General features: G+C 33.5%; 1 protein-coding gene across 1 annotated transcript; it reads right to left on the bottom strand.

Moving 5' to 3' along the window:
• Positions 1–835: 835 nt before the first annotated feature.
• On the bottom strand, positions 836–14,376 carry LOC116294301 (uncharacterized). The gene is made up of 7 exons (XM_089026254.1): positions 14,336–14,376; positions 10,115–10,177; positions 6,048–6,104; positions 3,147–3,242; positions 1,498–1,524; positions 1,259–1,334; positions 836–1,018 (listed from the first exon to the last, which is right to left on the bottom strand). The coding sequence occupies exons 1-6, from the start codon at positions 14,357–14,359 to the stop codon at positions 1,263–1,265; spliced, it is 339 nt and encodes a 112-aa protein (XP_088882380.1). The 5' UTR covers positions 14,360–14,376; the 3' UTR covers positions 836–1,018; positions 1,259–1,262.
• Positions 14,377–19,544: the final 5,168 nt, after the last annotated feature.

The following is a 19,544-nucleotide window of genomic DNA, read 5'->3' as shown; positions in this document are numbered from 1 at the left end:
AATAAAAGGACAGCTATAGGAAACATATAGTTTTTTACCTCACGACGTTTCGTTGTCATCATGACTCTATTAAAATGTTGTTTATACGAGAAAAAATACCTTCTCTAAATGTTCAGTGACTCTATCAAGGCCAAACAATTTACATAACAATACCTTTTGTTTTTTTTACATGTAATTATAAGTCAATTCGATTGATCTTAAACTGCTGTACACTTGAAACTCACTTGATAATGGAGTCATGATGACACCGAAACGTCGTGAAGTAAAAACTATACGTTTCCTATAGCTGTCCTTTTTATCTAGCATATGATGTTATAAATTTAATCATTGAGGAGCTGTAGGTAAGGTTCAAGCAAAACTTCGAAAATATCTAATCAAAATTTTAAAAGTTAGAAAATCCCTGTGCAGCTGAATGTTTCTATCCATGATTTTATTGATGAAATCCCTGAGGATGGAGAGAAAGTTGGCGTCAAAAAAGCGCGTGCTCCTACCCAGTCCACTGGTTAAGACGTCTTGCTACGTCACTGAACAAAACTTCAGCTTGTTTTTTTTCCTTATTTAGTTTCTTTTGTTCTCTTCTTATACTAGGTGTGTGTATACAAGCAAGGGCGGATCCAGGGTTTCTTGAAGGAAGGGTCTCAGGGGTAAATTTTGTGGGCAAAGGAATCCCAGTCGCATTTTTACCACAGGAAGCAAATTTGACCTCAGGAATGACAGGGGGGTCGTGACACCCCCGACCCTCCCCCTGGATCCGCCCTTGACAAGTATTGAGCAACAGCAAGTAAATTTATTAATTTATTGACATACATTCAAAACATATTATGTATTCTAAGAATTTATGAAATAACTACCTTTATTTCTTTTTAAGAATGAGTCACTGATTACATTGTAACTTGTCTTTAAACCTTTTCCAAAAACTATATAACTTTTTTTAAACACCTCTACTACTTAACACTTATCTAAAATATACGAAGTCTTCTTCTTATGTATTCTCTGTTGCACAGGGTTCTGTAAAAGTCTACAAATCAAAAGTGTTTGTTATATTGTGTAAGCTTTGTATTTGTTTTAGTTTATCGCTGGTATTTTTGAATATTCTGACGATGAAATGAGGTTAACATTGAGTGAATGAGTCTGTAATTAAGGAACACATTTACAAACTCAAAAAGAAACAAAGCAGCAGGTCCTGGTGAATATTCTCAGAAATTATGAATGTATGCCTCTTAGACTAAAGAGTTGGTGAAACTGTTTGAAAAAATACCTTGTTAATGATTTGACTCGTCCTCCGGCTGCATTACGCGATGACCCTTCGTAGTATAGCCAGGCAGGGGATCCGTCTACAGGCAAAATCAGGCATTTTACGTGAATTATTTTATAATATGGAGAAATATATCGTTTTAACTATATGAATGGTATGATAAGATGGATGTATTGAGCGAGAGTTGGAGGGTTGGAGGGTTGAGGGAGGGTGGGATATATTATAAAAAGTGTTATGCTTACCTCGTCATGTTCTACTGGTATGTTCGGCTGAAAAGAAAGAAAACATGTATACGTCAACACTCAAGATGACAGAAAAAATGGCCTTGAGTGATATCTATAAGATCAAAATTACAAATTAAAAGTATTTTAGAATTTACTAATCGACGTCGTGTGTCAAGAGAAATGCAAAGAGAGGCATTCATCAATACTCAAAATGACAGTTAAATATAAGTATACTCATTTTTATATTGATGAAAAGAAAAGAACGAATAAAAAGTACAATTAACACTCCACTAGTCCAGTTTTTAATTGGATGGAATCAGCATAGCTAGTGTATATGGAAAACGGCCACCAACTACACCAACTACACTAGATATTCTTGTTTTAACGGCAACTAGTACTCTTCCTTTTCCATCTGTACCAGGTACTCTAGCTTTATTATCTACTTCAGCTGCTCTTACTTTACCATGGAAGTTTTTTTTTATTACCACATACCATGATTGTGGTAATTAATTAGTGATTTATTAGTTGATGTAAATTAAAGATTATGCATTTCACAAAATAACTAAGGTATTAATAATGTAAAAAGGAAATAGATTAGAAATACCCAAACTATATATAAAAAATAATGATTTATAATAAATACTAAAAAACACACAAAATAGACTAAAAAGGCAAAAAGACATAAAAGGAGCATCTTAGAAAAGTATGCATTGTTTGTTAATATATTATTATTAAAAGATTAGCAGAAGGTAAATATTGAGGTTAATTGCTATTGTATGATAAAACATGCTCAAAATAATTATGAAAAGCAAAAGGTACTTTGTTATTATCATATTCGTACATAAAAAAGAATTTTGTAAATAAATAATTAATATCTTTAGATTTAAGAACATTTAAATAAATAAAGAAAGGAAAGGCATGTTCATCGTACCTAGAAAAGGAAATGATTTTCACAGCCATCTCTTGTAAGATTAAAATTGATTGTAAAAGAGGGAGGGATATGTATTGCTCCACACCAATAGACAGTTATCATGAGTGATACATAATATCTTAATTTAGATAAAATACAAATAGTTCTAAAATCTTCTTGCATAAATTCCTAATATGTGGTTTCCATCTAAAGTTTGAGAATACCCAGGTATTTGACATAGTTCTTTTGTTCAATTAGCTTATCCTTAATTAAAAGGATGATATTATAGCTAAGCTTTTTTTTTCTGAGGGGAATGAAAGATGATTAACGTAATCTTATTGGCACATTTAACCATCTCATGGATGGTTGGATGATTAGATGGATGTATTGAGGAAGGGGAAAGTGGAAAGGTTGGAGGGCTGGAGGGCTGGAGGGCTGGAGGGCTGGAGGGCTGGAGGGCTGGAGGGCTGGAGGGCTGGAGGGCTGGAGGGCTGGAGGGCTGGAGGGCTGGAGGGCTGGAGGGCTGGAGGGCTGGAGGGCTGGAGGGCTGGAGGGCTGGAGGGCTGGAGGGCTGGAGGGCTGGAGGGCTGGAGGGTTGGAGGGTTGGGCGAAAGAAATGCTTTAAAAAATCGGCAGAAACTTTCTCTCTGGTGTACTTTATATTTAGCACACGTCTTTACGAATTTTACTATAGAAAGTAACATTTATAAGACAAAGAAGAAAGGATGTTGCTTTGATAAAGCATATTAGTGCTTACCTGTCTTTGAATTGCATTAAAGTCACCATTAAAAGAATTGGCGTTGACAGACGATGTCGAAGAATTCGCTGGTGCATTGTCGTTTGCAATTGGTTCCTAAGGAAATGTTAAACACATGAAAAGTAAATAAAAAGCACTTCCAATACAATACAATACAATACATCTTTATTCACATTTCTTTTTTATGTTAAATTACATTAAATTATATATTTAGATCATTGAAAAGAAAGAAAATACTCATTTGGTCAAATAAATAAAGCTAAATATAAGTGCGTAATGAAAGGAAATGTCTAGAGCCTAAATAAACCATATAGTTTCCTAGTTAGGTCCTAGTCACGAGAAAAAAAAAAATTAGATAATGTACAAACAATAGACAAACAACGGTTAAAACAACTGCCAACCCGGTCATGTATTAGATGGTACATAAAATTGCTTTAGTAATAGGTGCTGCTTAAGTTTTTTGGAATTTGCTGCCCAATTTGCTGCAACAATAGATTCCCAAAGCTGATGCTGTTTTTTTATTAATGTTGGTTCTGAAACGTGCAAATCTAGTGTTGTGGGAGTGGATTTCGCTTGCATATCGAAGTAGTTGTCAAAGAGGCATGGGAGCTGCTTATTATGCCATTGGCATGAAAACTTAAGTAACTGAAGTGTAAATATATTTTCTACTGTAAGGATCTCAAATAGGTTTAATAGCGGAAGTGCGCTCTCCGTATTTTTACCGATCCGGCAATATAGTTATCAGAATTAGCGTGAAGCTCAAGTGATCAAGAGAGGCTTTTCTTTCAGTCCGAAATCAATTTGATAACAAAAAACAACAATACCGTTTCTTTAACATGAATTGGGAAGCAAAAAATATTAAAAAATGGATCTTTCTTTACCATTTTAAGTTTTTAGCATCCTTTCATCAAATTACTTATTCTTGTTAATTATTGCAAATACAAAATGGCGGCTACTGACTCGGAATAGAACGGTAATAATGTGCATGTTCTATGTATGGGTTTTTTGAGAACAGATAAAATTAGCATTTTCAAAATTAGCAAATTCATAAATCATCATTTACTGAAAATTAAAATAAAAAGGACTACCAATTTGAATTTTTTATATGACATGATCTAAGTGACTTCTAGGCCCTAATAAAAATTTAGTCAAAAATATACATTTTTATGCAGGAATAATATGCTCAAATATGGAGGTTCCGAAGTACAGACCATATGATTTTCAGTCATAGAAGTTAGGCATTTTTTTGGCATTTTCGTATGTCAACAATGGAGCTTGTCTTCCAACCACACATGTTCGTATCGAACTGTTTTCTCTTCCCAATCGCTGGATTGCTTAAAAAAAGGCTGAAAACTTATAGTATTGATGTATAACTGATATGCAATACATATTCCTTCAGAAGTATAGGTCATTTGATTTTCAGCCGTAGAAGTTATATATCTTAAATATGATATTATTATTTTTTGATATTATTTTCAATCAAATTTTAAAATTGTAATGAGAAATTTCGGTAAAAATTCTGAATCTGTGAGAAATATTTACGAACATGAAAATATATCAAATGAAGATGTATCAAGATGACTTTAAGAATCTATGCATCGTTCATGGAATAAACGTCAAGTGCCTTTTCATCATTCCCGATAAACAAAGAATTAAAATCAAATGCAGTTGTAAATATCTCTTGAAAACTAAGAAGAGAGTTGTTTAAATTTACATTATAGGTGAGCTGCTTTAATAACTTAAAAAATTTAATTCATAATTTTAAGGTACGTTGTTCAAGCAGTTTATCTAGAAATTAAAAACAGCGTTTGGCAGCTCGACAGTTAAAGTAATGTTGAATGAAAAAAAAAATTTTTTTTCACTTAGGGACTGTTCATTAATTATGCTTCAGGGGGGGCTGGTGGAGAAATCAAAGAAAACCTTGGAAAAAATAATGCTGTAAGTAGATATGATCCTTTCTGGCAAGAGAAATACTCTTCACTTTTTTTTTTAATTTCTATCGTCTTCGGAGCCAGGATCAGATCTAGCAAGAATTCGTTTGCAAGAAAAATGGATTCGATATTTTAAGCCTTCAAAGCATCAGAAAACGTGTTAAATTTGAAAAAGCATACTTTTAAAATAGATATTTCCTTCTTAGAAGAAAGGATCCCTTTAAGCAAACGATATGTAAAAGTCTTGCTTTGAGGTTTTGAAAAATATAGGCTTACATTCAGTTCTAATTCACAAGAATAAGAGACATATTTATCAATGCAACACAATTATTTTCTTTGCAGTAATCAACCTTTGTAGATGTTCTGGAATATTCTTTTTTGCTTATTGACTGAAAGACCCAAAATCTTAAACACGAACATGTCCTCAACTGACAAGCAACACAAAATAAGCGCGCTTATTTTGTGTAATAATACTAGCTGGAAAAGCTAAATTAATGGAAAATATTCATAATAAATTATTAATAAGATTATAGAAAGAAATTCTCTTTCGATTCGCCGATCCGAAAAAATATATAACTATTTTTTTCTATAATGAAAAATTTTGCATTCAGAACTTATGATTTATTATGTATGGAAATATTAACTATAGAAAGAAAGTCGTCTTTGATTCGCTGATCCGAACAAATATAGAAAAAAAATTTTCTTAAATAAAAACGATTCTTAAACATTACTTTTTGATCCTACATTACTGCATGAAAATGTTTTGCTGCTGATCTTGACTTTAATTTTGTTCCAAAGCGATGTGTTCTATTTGAGAGTTTTGGTTTCAATGCAATCCTTGTGGTGTGTACAAGGACAGACGGAAGTGATGTAATCAAGCCTTGAAAAATCAACTCGATGGGCAAGCAATTATTCTTAAGTATTGTATCTTTTCGCGCGGAAATTCCGCTTTAAAATGTTTTCGACTTACTTCATCATGTTCTGTCGGTTGATTCGGTCGCTCTCCACCATGAATGTCAATGTTTTGCTTAAGAAAGAGAAAAAACATTAGCAATGCAAAGACGAGAACAATTAAAGAGAGACCACTGTAAATCCGTGAAACACTAATTACTAAATAGTACAAAATAGTGCTAGTTAAACAATAGAAAACGATGGAATTTGCATTAAATTGTGCTAATTAGTATTACTAAAGTTTCACGAAATAAAGTCAGAATAATTTTGAAATAGGTGACAGCTAATTATAATATAACCAAAGGGTTGACCTGGATAATTAGTTCATTAGAGTAAACAAATATATAATAATTATTATGCAGGATCACAAGACAAATTAAATATATATCATTTATAAATATGTCCTATAAATATGTATTTATATAATTTGTAGTAGTATATGTAGTATAGGTTTGTAGTATATGTTTATGCACATATACAAATATTTAATGAGATACAAAAATGGAAACAGTCCTAAAATATGAATGTCAGTATTTATTGAAAATTAACAAAGACTACTGTGCCTTGCCGTAATGCAGGTAGCTTCAAATGATAAGGTTTTGAAATATGTGGCGTAAATTCATATTATTTATTCAAATATTCTAACTTTTGGCCTAAGAAGTACCTGCTATGCTTTGCTTCAATGCAGGTAACCTCAAATGATAAGGTTTTGAAGTATCTGATGTTAATTAATTCATATTCATTTAAATATTTTAACTTTTGGGCATAAAAGGAATCTTTTATATAAGCAAACAAATCATTCTTTATCATTCTTTATGGATAAAAAGGTGAAACCTTTTGAAAACAATTATTCCTTTGAGATATGCATCAATGGTCCGGGCACATATCTAATATTAAAAACTTTCATGTTTTTGCATATAGTCATGTATTTTTTTCTATATATATAAGTGTATGTTACAACGTAGCAAGAAGAAGCCGGTCCAATTATTCTTTGATTCTGCTTTCTAGAGCTACTACTACTCTTCCATAAAAAGTAGAATAAATAATAATTGTCTTTCGAATCGAAAAAATCCGCAATAGTATTCGAAGTCTTACTAACAAGAACGATGCCAATGATATACGTTCCCAAATGGAACCTTTTATCACCTTTAATTTTTTTCTAAAATATCTTTATCTCTGACTCGTGATATGTTACAACATTTTTTCATTTAGTCTCAAAATTCAAAGACAGGCTATCTTACTTCCAGCTCTTTTCAAAGTATCCTTTCTAAAAAACATGAGCTAGGAAATATATGACGAGGGCTACTATATTCTAACACTGAGCTGTTGATAGATAGATTTATTTTTCGCTCATGTTGTTGAAATTTTACACCTTTTGCTGATAGTACAGTAAATGAGGGTTTTAGTAAATGTGTAAATAATATTGTACGTAATTAAAATCATTGAGCCTGAGGGCTAAGTTAAGTGGGAAGTTTTCTCTAATTATTGTTCAGGTTATGGAAATATACAAGAAGTTACAAGTGAAATAATAAAGAAAAAAAATGAAGAATATAGTAGTGTTACTTAGTATTTTAGATTGGAAGTAGATGTTAAAAATTACTCAGAATACTGTTGTGGGAGTAGAATATATTTTAATTGTTTGGGAAAAGATAACTTCCTAGCTGATTCAACCTGCGAGGGAAGGTTTGACCAAAGGTCAATTGCCGTGAAAGAAATTGCCTGTTTGCCAGTGTTTGTTCGTACTTTTGTTTTATGTAGATTTTGCCTGTTTGTGTTGTATCTAAGCACACTACTGGCATATTTAAACTTGTTATTAAAAATATCTGGTAAGGATCCATTATGCCAGGAGTGCATAAACGTTAAGACGTGCAAGCGGTAGATGTTGGCACCCATCTACTGCTATGCTTCATCCTTATCACGTCTCCCTTTTGCATTGTTGTTATTTTCTTGTGCTTTGCCTATCAACGTTTCTTTTCGGTATTTCTTTGATTTTGTCTAGGTTTTCTTTGATCTTTGTTTGACTATTAGGCTTTAAGAGGTTTGCAGTTGTTGAAATTAGTGATCTTCTTAACCTTTGTCTCATCAACAGCTGAGCTGGAAACTGAGCTGTTTAGGACTTGAGGTGTATTTTGGTAGTTGAGCAATGCTTCATTTATGTCTCTGGAATTAGAGATTAGCCTATTAACTGTTTGAACAGTTCTTTCAAGTTGTCCATTCGATTATGAATAATGTGGAATGAAAGTGGTTCGAGTGAATCCATAGTCCTTCACAAGTGGGTGAATTCATCTGATAAAAATTGTGAACCATCATCACTAATAACTTCATCAGGTATGAGATACTGACTTTGCAAAGTGCTGCTCAAGAACATAAGTTACAGCCTTGCTAGTTTGATTCTCGAGCTTCTCTACTTCTATCCATTTCCAAAAACTATCTACCGTACACAGCGCGTATCGCTGATAGATCAGTAACAATCATTGCCCATGGTCTGCTTGGTGGATCACGTGCCATTAGGGGTTCTTTGGGTTGCTGTCTTATCTTCTTCGCATCTGGAGTCTTATCTTCTAGCTGTGAGGAAAGCCCTGGCCAGAACAGTTTATTTCTTGTATTTTTTTTGCACTTAGCTGTTCAACAATGTCTTTCATGAATCTCATCTAAACATTTCTTTACGTAAAGGTTGAGTTACTATTAGCTTTGGACCTTTAAACACTAGACCATCTATCACTTATAATTCATTTTTGTGCTACCAGAAGGTTCAATATTTGCTGAGAGATTTGCCTTGTATCTTTCCATTACTCTATCTATTAAGGCTTGTATAACTGTATCACCTGTTGATGTTAGTTGAAACTCGTCGATAAGTTGAAACTCAAAGATTAGACATACTTTCTATACAAGTTTGTCTTTGATTTCAGGACGTTATGAACTATCTAGCAAGTCTTTGAACATCTCTTTCCTTGACTTTTATCCTACTTTCGGGTCATACATCTGTAGACTCATCGTCATCTTCTGTAGGCTGGCATAGGTGCTTGATGTAAATTCTTGCTTAAAATGGAGCTTGTGTACACTATAGCAAGAATTTTTTTATTCATTTAGGCATAGTTCCTTTGTGCTGTGGTCAATGCTCGAGAAGCATATGCAATTGGCTTATCCTTTTGTAACAATGCTACTCCTAGCCCATCCAAATGCCATTGCATCTGTTTCTCTAGTTACTGCCTTAGAGGAGCACTTTCCTTTGCTAATTTGTGTAGAAACTTTCCTAGGCATTGAACTACTAGACCCAGAAATGTTCTAGGATTGAAGGATGTTCTTTGATGCTGTCAGATGCAGACATCTCTTGTATGGCTCTGGCTTTCACTGGATCTGGTTCTAGGCCCTCAATTTTCAATAAGTGGCCTATATAAGGAATTTCCTTTTTTTCTGATCTGACATTTCTTTTTGTTGAGCTTGAGGTTTTGCTCTACGACTCTATCAAGGACTTTCTCATCCTGGCATCATGTTCCTTTATCGTGCTGCCCCACACCAGAATGTCATCAATTATTTTTGCAGTGCCTGGTAGACTTTAAATCATGTGCGACATGTTTTTTGAAACGTAACACTTATGGGGCTGACTTCATAAAGGTAATCGCTTAAATCTTTATCACCAAAAGGGAGCATTAAACATATGGCTCTAGAGGGACGCGTATTTTTTTTCGTTTCACTACGGTTACCATACTGTTGATCCAAGCTTTAGGTAAGTTTGTTTCTGTATCACTCCTTTTTTCAGCCGGTCCAATTATTCGTTGATTTTGTCTCTTAGAGCTACTGGTACTCCTCCATAAAAAGTAGAATTATAATAACTGACTTTCAAATCGAAAAAATCCGGAATAGTATTCGAAATTTTACTAACAAGAACGATACCAATGATATACCGATTAAACCGTTTATCACCTTTTATTCTGAAATATCTTTAGCGCTGACTCGTGATTTCATTACATTTTTGCATTCAGTCACTAAATTTAAAGACGAGCGATCTTACTCAACAAACGTGAGCTAGGAAATAGAGGAAGAGTGCTACTCTATTCCAATACTGAGCCTCTCCGTAATTTTTACCTGTTCTAAGGTTTCGCTTCCATTCGAACGTCTATCGATGCCAGCATTTCTGTTATTTGGTTCCTGCTGAATAAAGTGAATAAACTATGTGAGCTACAATCTTTTTTTTCCTTTCTCACTCGTGAAGCAAATTAGTTCAATATGGATAGCAATGACATAGATCGGGGAACTGATAGTGCTCCAAGTATTTGTCAAGGGAGGCATTTTGTTCAGCAAATTGTTAACTAAATACTTCAATAACGAATCAATTGACATAGACTGGATTGTCAACCATAAAAATTTGCTCTTTCTTTACCATTTTTGGTCGCCTGTTAATGCTAAAATTTCGTTTAAGACTCGAACTTGTCGTATAGCATAAACCAATATGGCGGATTTGGCGGATCAGGTCGGGGTCCTAGTGGTAACATTTCCAGTCCTTTTTCGGCCAAAACCAAGATGGCTGACTAGTTGGGATGTTTTCACTCGATTTACTGTAAATTTGAGCAGTTTTGAACAAGAAATTCGCCTATTTAGTAAAGAACATTATATTCCAATTTCCAAATATGGTAAGTACATTCCTTATATGGTAAAAGTAACGGCTCGAGCGCAACTTTTCTATGTGGAAAGTTTGATATGATCAGATTGCGAATTCCGTTTGCTGAAAAAGGATCAATGCCAATATGCCAATGGAGCTTTGCACGCCTCGAGAAGCAGGGGAAAAAAACAAGATGGCATCTGGATCGGTAATAATCAAGACCATAACACATATAAGAATAGCACGTAAATACAACACATTTCTAAATCAAAAAATGGTTTATTGTTATTAAAAATATTACTATACATACATACAAGTTACTACTAAATAGCAATTTGAGCTATTATCAAGTTTTCAATCATTTTCGAAACAAAAAACTTTGTAAGGTTAACTTTGGCTATACGAATTACGAATGTAAAATAAAAAGAAAAGAAGGAAAGAAAAATCTTGTAAATAGTTATATGGAGGTGGACGGCATTAATGTATGGCTCACTCTTCTATCGGTAATAAAGTTTAAAAAAAATAAAAAATCAATCAATATGGCGGATGGCTTAATGTCACGTAATGATCGAATTAAAAACACATTTTTGATCCTTTTGATTTTTTCTGCTTTTATTGTTGTTGTTTTAGTTTTTGTTTAAAAACCTATTGAATGGGGAATATTTTAAGCATAGTGTAGTTGTACTTGCTGAACGTTTAGGGTTACAGCAGTTACAGCACCCACCTGCTCCTTATTGGAACTGGAGATTGGCAATGTTATTAAAAGTCTTAAGAAAATCAAGGCTAATAAAGCAGCTGGTCTCAATGGGATATTAATTGCTATAATCTCATTATCTGGTCTTGGTGAGTGTCTTTATAAGTAGTTTTGAAACAAGAACTGTCCCTTACACATGGAAGTGAGCAAAAGTTACTCCCATCTTTAAGAAAGGAACTAGAACAGACTAATTATAATGCTAATTATATACCTATTTCCTCATTGAGTATCCCAAGTTAATAACTATATAATTGATGAGTTCTTGAATGAGTCCTCTCTGAAAAGTCCATCACAGTGGGGCTTTACAAGAACTTTATCTGCAGAAGGTATGTTGTTAACGATGACACATAGATGGAAAATGGATTTGGATAAAGGAATGTTAGTTGGAGCCATATTCGTGGATTTTAGGAAGGCTTTCGATAGTATTTCACATAATATTCTATCACTCAAGCTTTAGGCTGTTGGATTAACTGGTAACCTTCATGAATGGCTGATGCATTATTTGAAAGGCAGATATCACTGTACAGTTATAAATGGCTGTACCTCTGATTTGGAAACAGTCCAATACGGAATTCCCCAAGGATCACTCCTTGGTCCAAGATTATATACAATCTACGTCAATGACCTACCTGATGCTATTACACTTGGGAATGTCTATATGTATGCAGATGATACTACTATAAACTGCGTGAGGAAGACCTTTGACCAAGTCTGTTTGCAATTAAACAAAATACTTGAGCAATTACAACTCTGGAGTATAAATAACAGACTTAGTATCCATCCTATCAAGTCTGAAGTCATGATTCTCAGCAAAACACACTTCACTGGCCCAGCTCCACCAATTTATTTTGGAAATAAATATATCAATGTTGTGGATCATACTACTTGTTTGGGCTTAGTGATTGATAATAGACTGACATGGTCAATGCATGTAGACCATGTGAAGAACTCTTTCACACAGAAGGTTGGGGCATTGAGTAGAATGAAGAAGCTTCCTGTTAAAGTATTAGAAGAGATCTATTTTAAGACCATTATTCCAGCAGTAACCTATGGTATAGTGCTGTGGGGTAATTGCAGTTCTGCAATTATGGAAACGTTAGATCCCATTCATGCAAGAGCAGCACGAATCATTCATCACCAAGAAAACCTTCAAAAATTAAACTGGTTACCAATCTCTTACATCTACAAAAGACGCCTTCTCCTTTTGATGCATGACGTTCTTCAAGATAAAATTCCATACTCCATGATGTCCCTCTTCAAAAGACATTAATAATTTTTCATTCAGGGCTTCTTTAATAGCGAAAAATGATGATGATTTTCTATATTTTTAGTCTTTTAGAAATTTTAGTATTTAGCATTTAGTAATTATTTATTTATTGAATTTCTATTTATTTATTTATTTATTGAATAATTCTAACAAACATAAGTACATTTTAATTGATTTTCTATATTCTTGTCTTTTAGAAATTTTTACTTAGTTATTTATACATATAATTGTAATTAGTTTAGACAGCAGGTCCACATCAGCCTATGGCTGCGTAGTTTAGGTAACCTACTTTAACAAATAAAAGTATGTATGTATGTAAGCTTAGGTATAGGAAACAGGGAAACTCCGATTACTCTAAGAGCGACATGAAAACCAACTATATAAAAGAAAAGAGGACGAATACCCTTAATTTGAACTACATTTCTAATTGTATTCAAACTATTGTCAGAAAACAGTAATGATGAAAAGGTAAATTATACACCGTGAAAAGATGAAAAAACTTACTGACGTTTCGGACGCTAGTCCTTCGTCGGAGTAAAAATTTCCTCTTTTACTCCGATGAAGGACTAGCGTCCGAAACGTCAGTAAGTTTTTTCATCTTTTCACGGTGTATAATTTACCTTTTTATCATTACTCTTTCATTAGAAACACCGACGCAGCTCACACTAGTTTTTAGCTAGTTATATCTTTTTATATAAATATAATTTTGAAAAACTGTAAAAATACGTGATATGGACATACTGTATGACGTGCCGTTTGACAATGTAAAGCCCGCGTAGATGTTGTTTGTTCACAATAAAATATAATCACAACAAAATCAGTATCTAATCCTTCCTTTAATCTTTATAGCATTTTGTCAGTTAGAAAATTTGTCCTGTGACTAGCTCTTGTGAGCAACATTGTTGATACAAATGTTAAAATTTTGTTTTGTTTTCTTTAAATGGAAAAAAAACCAAAATATTATAAACTTCAATACTAATTTTTCAGCTTATCGAAATGCTGTATTCTTTTTTCTTACTCAATGACAAGTACTAATGCGGGAGGCCAAAAACGTACGTTTAAAAAGTGTAAGTAAAGCTTCAATTCTTTCTAGGATGTTGTAACGAAAGTGAAAGTTGGTATTATTGTGCAATGATGAGAGCTAAAAATTTCGTTTTGAAACTATTTTTCACAGAAAGAGGTAAATAGAGTCAGTGAAGTTTACCCACAGAGCACAGGAAAAAACAATTTTAATTAGTTTGACTTTGAGCCAAGAAGATGACCAACGACCGCAGCAGTGAAGATCAACGTGTTAGCAATGAACATTGTCCGTATTGTAATTTTCGATAAACAACTGGACTTTATGAAGTGTTTATAACTAAGGACTTAACTCTATTGGATGTGACACTCCAAAGTTAAACAGTATCAAAAATAATCGACGTATTTCAAATACTGGTTGCTTCAAAAAAAAAAAAAAAATTAAAATTAATTAAATGACATTTTCAAACTTATGTCTCGCGGTACATTGCCATAGTCATAAGAAATACATTTTATATATCATTTTACTGAAAAAATGTCATATTGCGGACTGATATCGCGTAAAGCTGGGGTTCTGCTAAAAGAAGATCAGACACATTCAGTGCAGCTGAAACGGGTGCTAACTACATTAGAATTTGAGCCTAGTAAAATCACATAGAAAATACGAACCCCTGCTGGCTGGATCCAACACATTCAATGCGGTCGAAATCTCGTCACTAAGGCGTGCGGCTCGCAATGAGTCAGAGAAATTTAACCTTTGAACTGGCTATATGAAAAGTAATGTAGTCAGTACTTTTCATAAGATAATAAATGTAAAATATAAATGTAAAAAGATCGAAACAAATGTAAATGTCAATGGACCCCTCAATTTTCGAGTCTGGAAATCGAAACAAAACCAAAATTTTCTTGAAACATTCGTTGATATTAATAATACATGGTATTTTACTCCGCCGTTGCTCTGGGTTTTTTATTCATGAATATTCTATATCAAAACAAAACTCGAGTTGTCTCCTTATTTGGGGAGATAGAACAATAAGATAATAAGCAGTGAAAAGATCCACAATTTCTATGCAAAGTTTTCAAACTCAATAATTAGGCTCTACAACGAATCAGAACATAGTATATGTTCAGGTGTATAGTATGAGTCTTAATATCAGTTGAAACATCGCTAAGAACCCGACTTAATACCCAATCGGAGTATCATGTGAAACTTTCGTATCTTCATTCGCATTTCTACATCTATACCTTTAAATACTTGACTTCATACCTTTACATAATAAATGAAATTTCAACGTGTTCAAAAACAAAGTTTTGAAACTTCAAAGTGTGTATCTTTGAATAATACACTTCATACCTCTGCATAATGAATAATGAAACTACAAAGTGTTCAACTTCATAGTTTTAAATAATAACATTTTGAACCTCAAAGTGTCCAAGAAAAGTAAAACTGATCCAGATTTCTATTTCTTTTGCCGTGCTTTTTTCAAGTTTCTGGGAGTCAATTGTGGCATAGCCGATATTGAATTTACCTCATTTTTTCTACGGTTTTTCTCTAATCTCCAATTCCGATTTTCCTCTCTCATAAAACCAACGCTCTGTGAGTTAGCCGTGCTCTGAACTAGATTGGCCCCGAAGTTGTTTTAGGTTTCAATCAGTGAGTTAGCCGTGCCCTGACTTTGCTCAACCCCGAGGTTGTTTCAGGTTTCGATCTGTGAGTTAGGCGTGCCCTGACATAGATCAGCCCAGAGATTGTTCCAGGGTACTGATAAAATTACAAGATTAGACGATATATTGTTTTTCGTGTAAAATATTCCAAAGTATGTTTTAAACGAAAATATGTCACTGCTGCCAAAAGTGGCTGTTTTCCCTTCCTTTTTCGTTTAAATGAAATAGTTATTTGTGGAATAATTTAATATACTTACATTTGATTTTGTGCTTTACATATGTTTTTCCTTTTACATGACTGGGTGGAAAAGTGGAAAATGACGAAGCATTTTTTCCCATCTTAACTTGTTCAACTAAACCATACAAAGTGAAAACTCTTTGAAACTAACTTATTCAATTCCAATATCGTTGGCATAGTGCTGCTCATCGAGAAACAATTAACAACATCGATCTGTTGCCGGGGAAACATCGAAACTTGTTTACGCTCCCGTACAAGAAAGTTGGTATATAACAATTAACAATTATTAGCCGAATGCGAAGTGAATATCGGGAATTACTTACCGAGACGCGAGTCTTTTGTATTTTTAACACAAGTGAATTGAATAACTAACGAAGACGGAGAGTTTTGTTACATTTTTCAATGTTATTTATCTCTGGAAGCGGCAAAAATTGACAAACGAGCGAGCGCGTGAGCACTATATTCACCTGTAGGTGAATATAGTAGCATAAGACGTAAATTGTAACCAATGAGCGCGCCGGATTTATTATATTCACTTGTGTAAAAATACTAATTATCTTTATTATTTAATAGCGAAAATTTGGAATAGGCAATGAGCTTGAGCTTGAGACATATTTAGATTAATGGAACAAGAGAAAAACAAATTTAGAAAAAAAGTAGTGAAACTATTGAATACAAAGCTAAATCCTTTCATTCATTCTTTTATTCCTTCAACAAAATAATCGAGTGAGTAACTTTTTTGATATAAATTTATAGAATTATTTTGCGAAGTAAATTGAAGTCAAAAATATTGTTTAATAATGTATGATGATCAAGATCGGACGCTTTTTGTATTTTCTTTGTAATAGGGAAATCCCCTACAGATTCGATCGAAGTTGTTTCCATGAAGTCTAGATTATGCCGAGACATTGCCGATATTGCCGATTTGCCGATAATTGTCACATGATTGTTAGCCTTGGCGTTTCTTGAATAATGTAACAACCGACTCCCTTAGTTATTTACCGTCACGGCTGAATGAGACACTTGTATTATGGCGTCTTTTATAATTTACTACCACTACCAGAATGCCTTGAACACTTTCTTTTGTTCAGTTAATTAGCAGCAATTGTCTTACTATTCTCATCAGAGAATTCAAATTTGAATAAGAAAGAAAGTTCGCGAAGCATTATGGTAGTGGGAGTCAAATGACGCTCAGTATCATACAAACGTCTTATTGGCATGCAGAGATATGTATTGAACTACGAAAGGCCATGTTCGTGACGTGTATAGTTAGTACAATTGGATCAAAGGCTAATGATTTATTCATGAGATTTTTTTCTAATTAACTCGCAGATTTTAATAGTTATCAGGTCTAAAGCCACTTAAAAAAAAGAGATGCTGAAAACTGTCAAATGAAGTGCAGTAGATTGTTACTTCAATTAACCCAATAACATTTTTGTTCAAAAACAGACAATTCTAAATACCATATCTTCGAAAACTACATTGATGTAGCTTTTAGAAAATGTATACCTTTTCGGCAAAATATTGTGAAATCTGTGCTGTACAAATCTCCTCCTGATACCTTAACGCATGTGGTTAAAACCTTATGGTATTTTTGACAGTGACAAAGTGTGTTCAGCTAAAAAAGCTTTATGGCTGAAAGAGGGTGCCAATCGGGGTACCCAACTGTAAGTTAAGAACTAATTTTTCGGCCGAATGTCAGTCGTAACTGTAATAATTTTACCAACGCTGGTCAAAATATTAACCAAAACAATGAAATACTGATCAGTTAACTGTTAACTAGTATCAACACAGATGATTGGGAGGAGCAGGCTGGCAACGGACCTGGCTGGAGACATGCTATTTACGTAGGAGCGAAGCAAAGTGAACAACGAAGAAAAGAGCACAGAGAAAGACTTCGGTCGCAAAGAAAATCAAGGCAACAAACTTCTCCAACAGTTGAACCAACAGCTACAGAGTTCGTATGTGCTACCTGTCAAAGACGATGTTTTTCTAGAATCGGACTTCATAGCCACAAAAGAACACATAAACAATAACAATCATTTACTAAGTAGGCATCTTACTCGTTAGAGGGATAGCTTCACACTATTTTTAGGTTATTTGTCAGTTAATACAATTTTTTAGCCAATTTTCAGTTAACTACTGACCCCATTCGCAACCTCCTGATATTTTTCATGCTAAATAGACAAATCTATAATATTGCAAGGATGTCATTGGAAAATAAACCAATTGCATCAGAAGTAACTGAAAGAATATTTAGAATATATTCGTAGCTAGTTAGTTGTAACTTTTCACTTACCTTGATAAAATCATGAAAATCATTTTAAAACTTTGTATTTTTCTTTAGAAACTTTCAGGACAAGTTCCAAGTTATCTCACTAAAGTTGTTCAAAATCATTTTTGAGTATTTGGTTTTCCTGCTTAACATGTTTAATTCCTTATGAAAGATAATTCATGATTGTTTTAAAAAATCAACTTGTTAGTGCACATTTTGTCATGGATATGAAGATAAGAACATTCCGGCTTCACACGGCACTAATTATTTAATTAACAAGTCCACTAGCATTGAGTAATGCAAAACTCTTTCTTATCATAAGAAAATCTAATCATAAATAACCGATTTTCTGATAGTTTTAAATATCGTTATTTCATTTTTATGACTTTTCATTCATCATTTACAAGATACAATTAACTTGCGAAATGTAAAAATTGTTTGGGCATCATCTTTTAACTAACCACGCGTAGATAAAATCAATTTGAGTAGTGACCTTCGTAAACGATCATGGTTTATGTTTGTGCTTGTTAAAGACTGCCTAAATCCACATTTAAAAAAATACCTATAAAAAGATCATTAAATACAACTGTGTACTTTGGTTGAACAAAATCAGAACGACTGAGTGATAGGAGTCTTGCAATGTTACCATGGTTGCTTAGCAACCAAAGGGAAGTCATAAATGTTGACTGTAAAGCTAAACTGATTCGGGCATTTCTTTTTTTTTTCTTTTCATTTTTACTTTGAAAGCAAAATATATAATGAATATTGTACAGTGATTAATAATCAACATTGGAAAAATAACAATTCTACAATAATCTCTGGTAAAGATTGGCCGGTATTAGACAGACAGTAGTGTTTTAATGGGAAAAACCCCACTGTTATTTTTCATTAAAAAACTACATCCGGGGCATTAGTGGCATATTTTCCATATTTCCACTCGTCGTGAAGATATTGATGACGCCACTTCGATGTTTTGTCGCTCGCTTTAACGCGCGTTGCAACAAGCCAAGATCAGTGAAAACGACGAAAACGAAACACCGGAAAAGGGAAATTATAAATTTCATTTCCGAACACTATTAGGTATCAAAAGCCGATATTTTTGAGAAGACTATTAGTTGCTTTTTTTTTTTTTTTTGTATTTTATTGACATTTTTGTATTTTATTGACAATTTTATGCTAGAATAATGATATACATAGCTTACACTCGTTTAACAATTCGATAGAAAAGTAGAAACAAACAAACAAAAAAAAAAAAGCTAAGACAAAGTATAAGAGAGAAAGAAAAGAAAGAAAGAAAAAAAAGTAAGGTGCGGCTAATACGATTAATTAATTAAATTGGTAATATAGGATATCCTATATTAACCTACATTAATTACAATTATGATAAACAGACGTTTTTACCGATACGGCAGCCATCTTGAATTCTATTGTTTTAATTGAGACATTATGGGATGCCGACCATGCAAGTATTGGAAAATGTATAGACTGCACAGACGCCAGGGTTTCTTTTTATATATCTTTACACTTTTCAGTGAGAAATGTTTTTGTAGTTCCAAGCTAAGACTTCGAATTATTTGATAACGTAACCCCAACCCCCCACCCTTCTCCACTCTATGCTTTATAAATTTTCTACTTTTGCCCCTTCGGCATCCCATATCCCATAATTCAAAATGGCCCTGGGTATCAGTTAAAAGGTCTAT

This window comes from Actinia tenebrosa, unplaced genomic scaffold, assembly GCF_029948245.1.
Source record: "Actinia tenebrosa isolate PJP-AT-01 unplaced genomic scaffold, QUT_ActTen_1.0 PGA_scaffold10__47_contigs__length_13832649, whole genome shotgun sequence".
Classification (NCBI taxonomy): Eukaryota; Metazoa; Cnidaria; class Anthozoa; order Actiniaria; family Actiniidae; genus Actinia; species Actinia tenebrosa.
This window is presented reverse-complemented; position numbering and strand designations above follow the sequence as displayed.